Source organism: Echinococcus granulosus (assembly GCF_000524195.1).
Source record: "Echinococcus granulosus chromosome Unknown EG_S00036, whole genome shotgun sequence".
Taxonomy (NCBI): domain Eukaryota; kingdom Metazoa; phylum Platyhelminthes; class Cestoda; order Cyclophyllidea; family Taeniidae; genus Echinococcus; species Echinococcus granulosus.
This window is the reverse complement of record NW_020170416.1, coordinates 87118-98701: the sequence shown is the minus strand read 5'-3', so window position 1 is coordinate 98701 and position 11584 is coordinate 87118. Positions and strand designations below refer to the sequence as shown.

Below are 11584 nucleotides of genomic sequence, written 5' to 3'. Positions count from 1 at the left end.
TAACAAAGTTTAGCTGTAATGGGATGTACACCTAGTGATAGGAGTGAAGAAGAAATATTGTAATACTTTGATAGTTTATATCTGCCTCTGTTTGGGTGGGCACTTAAGTCCTCATTAGCCACACTTCCGCTTGGCAGCATGGCCTCCACCCCATGACTGTAGCCATTCAGCCCTTCTGTATATTTTTGATATAACCTCTGCCATAGTACTGACTTCTTACGACTTTGGAGAGGGTGCATTGGTGGCAGTGGCAAAGCGAACCTCATCTTAGACGATCAAGGAGGGGCGGCTACCGCTAAAGAGGGAATCTGTGAAGACATTCAGCAGAAGTGTCGAAAATGACCTCTATCTCCGGTAGCTACTCCAGTCTCATGTTGTGCAGGATTGCTGCTAACAACTGAAATCACACTATGGACCATTTAAAAAAGGTCAGTTGAGAGCTGTCTACGGCATCCAAATGATGATGCTAATTAAGCAAGCAAGCGATACCCGGCTAAATGGAACCTAGAGAGGCAGAAGAATAGGCATCACTTAAATAAGTACAAAGTAGCAATATGGAGTCGATGCCGAGTATTAACCTCACGAATTCGCCTTATATCATGTCTTCCGCTAAATTATTCGGCTTTTAGAACAATTTCCTCACGACTAGAGCACGACAAGCAAGACGATCTCGTTGTAGAGGGCCTTAGGTCCTGAGGAGTATGCAGCTTTTGCATTTCCTTTTCCTCAGTACAGTTCTCAAACAGACCAAAACTTCAGATTTAGCGAAATTGATGAGATGGATCCGTGACATTGGAATCCAAAGTCGTCTGAGCTTCAATGACTGCCGCTACTGATTTGTGGGTATTTTTCTTACGGCACCGACTACGTTCTAATAGTCAACACAGAGACTGACCTAAAGAAACGACGGGAACGACACGCAAAAGGAGAGAGAAGCTGTGTACTGCTTTGATACTGTGGTAAATACTGCATCTAAAAAGTGGGCACTTGAGTTCCCTCAGATTGTACTTCCACTCAGCCAAGCCATTATCCTCTCAGCCCTTCAGTACGTAAGCAATACATTCTCTGCCCTAGTAATATGCCTTCTTTCGCCTATAGGTAAGACTTTGGGCACTACACTACAGAAAACACTAGCGAATTCCCATTTTAAAGTTCCTTAGCGAACAGAAAACAGATGCATTTTAAAAAAATATAAAAACTCTGCAGGTAATTATATTTTCATGGCGGTCATTTAATTCCAAGCTGAAATCAGCCCATCAAAATTGGAATATGTGGAGGTTGACAAAGTATGTAAACTATTTTGTGTTTGAAATTGAAATTTTGAAATTTATAAAACAATAGTAGGCTTGTGTTATTTATATAAAATATGTAATATTGACACAACCCTTAACTACGTATTTGAATCCTATCAAGACTTGAAAGTTCCCTACAATGTGATACACACTGGGTGTGTGACGACACAACTTTGTCGGAAGTTAAACACAAGGGTTAACAAAGTGTACTTGAGTGATGAATCTAAATTCCTCTAAGGACGGCTTATGGCTAGAAATGAAGCAATGCATGACTCAGAAATTCTGGGTCCTAATAAGTCCTGTAATTACGTCCCACAGCATCCATCATTCATTAATTTAATTAAGCAATCGATTTACACCCATTGTAAAGACTTTTTGTCCTTATAATTTACACATCCCCTTGGGTGGCACAAACACACCATTTAAATGGTTGAGTTGGCTAACAAACCGCATTGTGCACAAGCACAGTGTCACACCATCCAATAAGACAGGACGAATTCAGCAGAAGCCAATCAGCGTTGACTTAATTCAATCGTACCGTGTTAATTGATTTGTTCTCGTGTTTGTCGTTTATCTGAGTGCCTTAACACCCACCCATTCCTCTTGTCAACTGAAATGCGGACTACCCTCTTGTTATTGGCTACTCTTACGATAATTCATCTACTGCCAACAGGTAGGTTGATGTGGAACACCTTGATTGAGTCCGTTCAGCGCTGTCCTTGAAGTGCGTCGTCTGTAATTCGTTCAAAGACGGTGAAGCCTGTGCTAATTGGGACACCTTGAGCTATATTGAGGAATGTCTGCCGGGAAACAAGACGTTGTGTGCCAAAATTGAGCAGTATAGTGAGTAGAACTTGTTCATAATTTTATGCTGAAGCAACATACTACTCAAAACAGCATTCATATCTTTAAAGAAGGATTAAAAAGGTCCGGAAAGAATTCTGCCGTTTTAACAAAAGTAAATTTAAAACATATGCAAATAAACACGTGTTTTAGAACTTTTCTTCCGTTTATTAAGCAAAATGCAGGGTTTAAGTGCATCTCTTAAAAGCAGTTTTCCCAGAACTACTGGGCCCTATGATAGGATCATAGACCCACCAAATTTCTCTAAATGGAAGCTTACAGTACTTAAAGTCCACAAAAATAACCGACGCATTCGGTATTTCAATTAAAAATAACCTAAGTAATTTGCATTTCCAAATTCTATTCAAAAAGAAATCCCTAATGATGAAGTGTTTGGGTTCCATGAATAAGGAAGTAAGAAGAGGCTATGGTGTTAATAACTTTGCTTGGCCGATCATAGCGAGTTGATCCCTGCGGTAATTTGTCAAAATCAAACTGTGTTGGTCCCTCAAAGGAAAGCTGCTTGTTAGCTATGTAATGTAGAGTGGACATTTTCCTTCCGCAGCTTTTAGTTATGTTAACAAGTCAACAAGACCAGGATTTTTCTTACCTTGCCATCGACGCCAGTCCCTGAACCCCATTCCCATCTTCAACAATCTTCCCTTTCCGGACGATGTAGTTGTTTACCACTCACATTAAAAGCTACTGGAAGTTGCTGTAGAGTGTCTTCATAAAAAACCTTCATTAAACTTGCAGTGTTTTCCGAACTCCTACTAACTACCCTCATGGGTACTTTCGTAATCCCATGCCATCCTGTATTTACCAAAAATAAGAGACTTTTAAGTCTTCTTTGTAGAATATTTATTCTAGGCTTTCGAGAAAACACGATGACGTAATATTGGATGAATATCCCTTGATTCAAATCATTGTATAAGCCTTCCGTATTGAAACTCCATAAAATTTCAAATAATATCTTTATCAATTCCCTCAGGCTCGCCATCACTTTCCCAGTTGCCATAACATCCATAGCCTCGTTTTCACTTCTGAAAGCCTGCATCTTCAAAATTGCTCAGACAGTTTTTGCATTCGATTTATGAACAGGGGATTTACGAAATCCCAGACCTGAAAAAAAAAAACTTTTTACTGCGTCTATTGAAGGCAATTCCTTTCAAGATAATTTTACCGGAAATTCCATTATTTATGGCGCTTTTAAAAGACGCTACTGATTTGCCAGTCCCATAGTCGCGATGACATGTTGATCCATCAGCTGGGTCGAAGAGGTAATGATAACATCAAGGAAAAACTGTGCAAATAAGACTACTATTGGGTGTCAATAAAACCTTTTTAAATTAAAAAGTGCATTACCTAAAACTAACACTGTTTTTTTTCTCGACAATCTGTCCTGTTTTGATAGGTCACGTAACCCAACGGGAATGATAAGTCCCATTTCGTAATATTCGAAATTAATGGAAAGAGATAGATGATATGAAATGATATGAACTTGTGCGGACTGTAATCGTGTCCTATGAAATCACATCTTGGTTTTTCTTAAGATTATTTTAAGATTGCATAAAATGAGACGTCTTTATCTTCCACCTATGGAAATAATTGCAAATGATTTTTTTTCTCGCAAAAATTAGAGGGGACGTTGTAAAAATTTCTTAATATTTTATTTAAAAATACTCTAGAACAGTAGCTATTGCATGAAAATATGCTTCGTAGCACTGCAGTCGCTCCTGGATACGTGAAATGACAGGTAACCATGACTATGGGTTTCATCGGGAGAATTGACCTATCAGCGTTATGAATTGCATGCCAAGATGTTGCGAAAATAGATAAGTCATGGAGACTGAAGGGCTCGCATAAGTGAATATCATCTTCACAAAGCATGAAGAAGGCTGTTTGTTACATTGGTACGTGTAAATTCTGAAAGTTTATTTAGGAATCCTGAACATCACGCCCTTCTCAAGGCGAGCTGGTAGTGTTAGAAGTTGATATACTTCGTAGTTCGGACACTTCCTTAAATGTGACGTGAGAAATGGGAGTACCATATCCCTGCACCAAAAGATGTGCATTATCCCGTTTGGAGGAATACAGCATGACCTTCTTTGAAGTAAACGGTGGATCTAATGTTGCTATATTGGTACACGTTTTTGTCAAACGCATAAATTAGGATTCATCAGAAGTAGGGAAAAGCTGCTTTATTCCTTCTGTAATGAGCTTCCGCAAATTCAGCCGACGATAGTAGGCATCGTCCAGCCATGGTGATTGGGTGTGACATCTAGCTAACCAAACAAGGATTATTGTCCACTTAAATTTGGTCTGCGTACCGTTGTCCCTGATTACTTGTCCCTGTCTTCCTTAAAGGTGCTTTGAGACATTAAAATACAGAAGGACGTTTTACTATTACTTATAGGGGAACTGAAAGGCTGAAAACGGAAGCTTGGTTTGCTATGCATTTAAAAGGCATTTTGTCATTATAAAATCCGTGATTGTGGTAGAAAGACCCAAATAGTGTTTACTCCTCTCTATCATCAATATAGCAGCCTCACTGATCCTCGAAGACGTAATAAGCTTCACAGGGCAGGATATCAAGACACTATGGTGTCAAGATCATGAAGTAAAAGCACAACTTTCTTATGCTTCATCCAAATATTCCTCCAGTTTGAAATATTCATGATCCATGAAGCCATTTGTTACCGCAGTCTTAGCGGCAAATCAATCATCATAATACAGGGTTTTTGTGTGTTACTTAAGTTCCTGATAAATTCAAATACTGTTTTGAAATCAACCAACTTTTTTATCAAATACAATTTGGTGCAATGGGAATGTCGCACTAATCTGACGTGCTGACTTATGTGAGAAAATTGGAAAGCCACGGCAGTATGACGTTGGTAGTAAATGTGTTAATTAGGTAAAGCACTTATTTGTTTCGAGTTTATTACACCTTAAATTATTTTAATGTGAACCTATTTTAAAGCAGGATTTAAGGTTCTATTCTCTTTTACAACTGTCTTTTCTAAAGTTTACTCAGAGTAAATTAGCTTTTCTTGCTCAAAGTAAGACAACTATTTACGCTTATCCATTTTGTGACCTTTTTGTAAGAGTAATTATCTCCATCCGTTCACTTTTCTTGTCTTTCCTAGGGGTAATCTGTTACAGTTTCAGTAGAAAGTGAATGAGGTAACAGTCTTGAAATCTAAACACACCTCTGAATGTTTTGAGAGGTAACTAGCGTAAACAACACCTTGTTTACGCGTAGAATGTCATAGCGTTCTTGTACGAACAAAACGCCGTTAAATGGATGACACTGAGTGATTGAAGTACTTTTCTCCTTTTTAGTGCTCAGTTTCTACATATTAAACCAAAAAAGATTAAAGTAAATGCATTTAATTTTACGATGAAGGAAAACGATACTGACACCGATGTTTATCAGCATTTCTTGGGGCTCAAACTCACAACCAAGAAGCTACTGACATTTGACAAATATAAGCCATATGGAACCGAAGATTGTTAAGACTAGGTTTTTTCCTACGGGAGTCAAAACACGTCTTCAAAAGTAGAAGTCCCCAAAATTATGTCATGTTAGAAAAGGAGGATGGGATGTGCGTGAGCGCGGATCCTTTTGAATTTTCAAGCAGACTAATCAAAGAGGTAAAGTCCCCACTACGGAGGCCTTGATTGTCGACCAATTTGTGTAGGCTGAGGGCAATAGCGTGTGCGTGGTTTTATTGTCACCTATTTATAACATTTTGATAGACCTTGCTCTTAAAATGAGTATTAGTGCATTTAAAGTCTATATGTGCTTAATATTGGCCAATCAAAAGGAAGTTAACGAGATCGCATGTTTCCAAGAGACATTAACACAAAAATGAAGCTTCCGGAACATTAAACAAATTTACAGTAGCTTATTCAGTCTTCATTCTTAGCTCAAATATGTCACTCTTTCACTTTTGGTATCTAATTTTATATTGGTAAGCGTTTTCCATATTTCTGATTTTAGAAGTGAACTCATGTTTGAACTCCATTTACTTCGTAAAATATCCATAAATTAATTACTACTCATTTAACATTTTAAAAATATCTTTTCATCTGTAGATAATCATATGACCTTCAAATTTTTATATCTAGCTATTGCTTAATTAATGAAAGTTGAACTTTTTGACTCCATTTGAATTTGAACAAAAACGGAGGTTTAACTTTTCCAGTAGGTAACTTAGTAATAAGTTTACATTATTTCTATAAACAAATGCCTTTTGGTCATTAAATTAAAACAAGCGCACCTGTAGCCTACCAAGTCCTCCTTGAAGTCGTAATAGCCCAAAGTAGTAGGGAAGGCTATATTACTTACTAGTGTGCAGAGGAGCTGCGCTATTATCACGGCCTAAAAATTGTATCGTGGGTTGGGAGTACAACCCACAGAGACTGAAGCGCCTAAGCGTTTAAACGCATAGCAAAACAAAGGATCAAGTCACTACACATCAATAAACCTATTCTCATAAACCAATCAGAACCAGGGTTTTATGTACTTTTAGAGGGCGAAATCATTGCGAATCTCGTTTTTTACAAGTGTTTTCAAGTTTTTCTATCAAATTTTTGTCTTCCGGAGAAAACTACTTATTACCCGTAAAGAGTCGTTTCGAATAAGTGTTCTATCATGAGTTCGTAAATGCTTAGTGAATTTACAAAGAAATATTTGTAATAATTAAGACCACTTTTCATCGCGGTTGGAAATCAAGGTAAATTTCACCCCCACGAGAAATGTCGTAATGGCTCAAAAAGTAAACAAGTCTAAACTTTAAATTTCAAGCCTGCCATAACTTATTTGCTAGAAAATAGTGATCAATTGCTGTACTTACAAGGCTGTGCTCTAGCTTCCCAGTTCTACTTTGAAATTGTGCTAAGCGCTTTATTTCCGTCGTTCGGGGGGGGTTGAACAACGAAAGGCACTGCCAAGATAAGAGCGAAAATCGCGAAGATTGGAGAACGCAGGTAATCAAGCATGCAGTCCCATCGGCGCTTCTTGTCATTTTTCTGTTTTCTTCAGCATGCACTTGAGATATGGAGAAAGAAGTGTTTGTTAACTTAGTCCACAAGTCTTCCCCCGAGCACCTCGGATGGTAAGGTGGTGGACGATTTTAAATCGTTCGAATTTGATGTTAATTCTTCAGAACACGAGCCTAACATGGCTGGTGAAATTCGGTAAATGCTGTTAAGTTTCGCCAAGAAATCAAAAGTTCACAGCCCATGCCTTCCTCTCTGATACTTATTTTTTACACCAATCATCGAATCCGAGGTTTTAGTTCAGTTGGTTTCCTAAGCCTTCCTGAAGTTGTGATTGACCATAACGCCATCGGAAGATTGTTTATTGTTTACGTACAGACGATCTGAGTGACTGTAGCCATGACGTCAAAGCGATTGTATTGTCTTTAGGGGCTGAAGAGCTCGCACAATCAAAAACGCTTTAAAGCAATTATCAATTTGATAAAATGTTGCTTTCTTGTTCCCAAAAGTGATGCCTTTTAAGAAGTCACTTCTTGAAAGGGATGGAATAAATCTCCCGATAAAGCCATTTTGAGGATATTTTTACCTCATCATGGTTTAACGAGACCGCAAAACACTTTTACTAGATTTAAGCTAGGCACCTTGGGAACAAAAAAGATTCAATAAAAGTCCTTGTAAATGTACGCTAAGCAGTTAACCCTGCTACAGAAAGTCCACTTCTGAGGGAAAACGCCACCAACGGTTTACTATCTTTTGCCACTCACTATCATCGCAATAATATGCTTACTTTCCTAAATACTTTGAATTCCAATTACTTTTATTTGGTTAACGGAAACAAAGTCGGGACTAGAGACTCGTAGATACTTTTGGGAAAGAGAGAGTATTTTGCAGAGCATAAAAAGCTCTTTTTACCAAGTTGCAAAACTATCTAGAAAATGTAAGCGTGTCTGAGGTACGTCCTTCTGGCGGTCCGCAAAAATCTGTAGCGAGCCGAGCGTCATAGAGGAGGCGGGCTTTATTACCGCTTAAGTTTTATAGATGACAGACGACAAGTCTACCATTCACGCTGTTTTACGGCCTTTTCAAACTCCTACCCTTTGCTTTGCGTTCAGCTAGGTCAAGTTATTTCCTAATATACAAGAATACACTGAACCGGGTAATTAGCTGGCGTGGAATTTACAAAACCATCATCTAGCCCCATGAGCCCTCCTTGAAGCCGTAATAAGTCAATGCAGTATGAAAAGCATACCGCCTACGGACTCACGAAAGAGCTAGAAGGCCATTAGCTTGAATCGAAGGTCAGAGTGGAACTGTGGCCTATGGCAGCCGCATTACTAGCCCAGTTAAACACAAATATAAACTACCAAATTACTGTACAAAACCTTAAAGGGTTTTAAACCATTAGCAATCGTCTTGTTTTTATTTTTAAAACCGAAAAGGGGGATGACTGCAGATGGAAACAGTGTTTCAATTCCACCAATAAAAGTTCAATCAATACTAAATTTAACAAAGATGTTTAAATGAAATTTGGACAAAGATATACATTGTTACTTAAAAACATTGAAATATATTTTCGTTTGTTTGATCGCATCCCATGACATTGTAATTTATGTCTAAAAAGCAATTACTTATAACAGGATGCAGAAAGACCTATTATTTCTGCAAAGAAAGTCAAGATCACGGAAACCGATGGGTTGCAGCGTTTAAATATCCAGCTGAGTATGCACCCAATCATCACATGGTCTCTTTCCTCACTTAAACATAATCTTCCGTCCTTCTATTGGCCATTTCCGCCACCTGGGCTCAATGAACTCCAATGTCAGTCGAAACTCACTGTAAAACATCTAGCCGAGACAGCTACCTAGTGTTAATTTTCCGAGCGTCATATCCTCTAAAACGTCGAACGCTATTAGATGACAATCTGGTATGTCCAGGACTTCCTGTAGTAGCATCAAGACTCCGTTTCGTTTAAAAGCTTGTAACGGGCCTTTCGTCGATGTCACTTACAAACAGGTAAAATATGATGCTACACCTTAAGCAGGTATTACATGGTAGAACTCGAAATTGGAGATCCACTAAGGTAAACGTCATGTTAATCCTTTCGTAATGCCGCAATGGATTAATCAGCCAATGAAATCGGGACCATTGGTAACTTGAGTTAAGTCCGTTTACCATTGTCTGGAGTCTTCTTGGAGGCCCTAATATGGATGAATGAGGTAGAGGCTAAAGTTTAATGTGAAGGAGATAAGAACGACGAGTAGAGAGGGAACTGAAGAGCTCGCGTTTTCAATGACGCAGTTAAGCACCTATTAAACTGCTATCATCATTCAAATTAATGAATTTTTCTAATAAAAAGGGAATGCTGAAAAGCAGACTGAAACATCAAAGAGGTACCCGATGTAGAATATGGAATGCAACATTTATGCGCTGATCGCTCCAGTAAGCAGCGTGTATCATTTTTTTTTCAGAGAAGAAGAAGAAAACTTTTCAAGCCAAATTCTTTAAACGCGTACGAATTTGCTTAATCATAATGCCGAAGTGGGGAATTCTATGTCAACGACTTTGTTTTGGCACATCGCCATCGAAGTTTCAGGGAGAAGTGGATCACTGCAACTCAGCTCATTAACTGCAAAATGTGGGCCTTTTTCCTGGATTAAGAGCCTTCTACATCTGATTTTATTATTTTCAGTTAATCCGCTTGTAGCTCAATTTGAAACATCGGATTATCATGTCACATATATGTGACATTGCCATTGTGCGCATCGAAGGATAAGAATAGGCGAAATTTTATTTAAAAAATGGTCATTTGTGTAAAATTGCGTTATGTTTTTGCGATAAGGTACTAAAAACTGATTTATTGGTGTAAATCAGTTTTATTATCATCCGAAAATCGATGTTTCCGATTATAATGACAGCACTTTCATCAAGATAATGGATTTGAATGTACAAATTTTGACTTAAAAATGTAGAATCAATAAAATTAAATGTTTTGAGACCATTATTTTTAGCGAAGTAGTTGCTCTTTTGTCAACTAAGTTACAAACCCACAGGATATACTTAATTGCATAATCGGGAGATATGTTTGCAACGAATTTTATTTTTCCTCATGAATTAATTATTTGCTAATATTAAAGCTTTCTTAGTAGTATCGAAGGCAAATCCTTTCACATTTACCATCTGACATTCAAAGAGTGACTTGTGGTTGCATCTAGTGATGTTATTAGCCCGTAGTAAAGTCATATCCTCGTTTTTAAATTGCTCCTGGGTCTATTCAAACAAAGAATTAAGCAAAAGCCCAACACTGTGTTTGCACTGACGGATGAAGGGTAGTAAATAATCACCCTGGAAATCCAAATAATCTGTGATTCAGCATAGTGTTACAATCCAAGGGAGAACTTTGCCGTGAAACTAATTCATGTGTTACATCACGGAGGAATCGGTGTTGGAAGATGTACTTATCCGTTAGAAGAACAGATTCGTCTTCATCGATACTTTCGTAAAGTCCTCTATAATGGCACCTAGTGGTTAGAAAAGGGTCCTACTGCTATGATGGTTTAAGAACGCGCCATATGTATAGTTATTCTGGAACAGCAGGATAACGGTTGAAGATGTAGCAGTGTCAGATCTGCTATTACCGCAGTTCAAGTCATTGAGTGCACCAGACCAGTGTATCATCGACTGATAAACAATTGTGAGTGAAATTATCTGTCAGTTATTTGGCGATAAGTCTATCCATTACCGTCTAGGTGCTGTAGCTCCCCAAGACTATTCTCAAGACAAAAGGAGATATAATACTCTGCTGGAATGTGTACTGTCAGCGTAGAGTAAAGCATGGGGCTACTAAAACACCTTAAAAGCTAGGCTGCTGGACAAGTGTACAATGGCGGAGTCCCTAAGTGGTCCCTTTACCAAAACTGAGAGTTAAACAAACAACCAACGTATTGCAAAGTGGTCATCAACAAGATATTGTATTTTTTTGACCGACACCTTTCTTTTAAAAACCAGCACAGTTTTAAAATACAGGCTGTCTGACTTCCCATTCCTAATTTTTCTTATTAAACATAGATATTACAGTTTCTTCAGGGACAAAATACTGGAAAATTTTAATCTCATCGGATAACTATTCATTTCTCTAAGCATGGAATATTTTCAACCTAGATAAAATTTTAAAAATATTTCTTCACAGATAATTAATTTTACTTTCAGCAGGAAAATGACTAGAGTACAATAAGTTGCTTTTTTTTATAGCTGAAGGCAAGAAACGAGTTGTTCGCAAATGCAGTGAAGCCAACACAGAACTGGGCTGTATTCGTCGTATCTGCTCGGACAATAGACAGGTTCGTCATTGTCACTGTCGTGAACCCCTCTGCAATCCAGCAACCCGAGGTCAAGTCACCCTCGGTCCACTTGCCTTCCTAACGGTCTTCCTGTTGGCACAATTCTGA

The 11584-nt window shown here is 38.2% G+C and overlaps 1 protein-coding gene across 1 annotated transcript; it reads left to right on the top strand. All coding sequences in view use genetic code 11, as the record gives it.

Moving 5' to 3' along the window:
* Positions 1-1907: 1907 nt before the first annotated feature.
* Positions 1908-11584, top strand: EGR_05114 (hypothetical protein; the record flags this gene model as incomplete). The annotated part of the gene is made up of 3 exons (XM_024494363.1): positions 1908-1965; positions 2043-2135; positions 11388-11584. The coding sequence occupies 3 exons, from the start codon at positions 1908-1910 to the stop codon at positions 11582-11584; spliced, it is 348 nt and encodes a 115-aa protein (XP_024351149.1).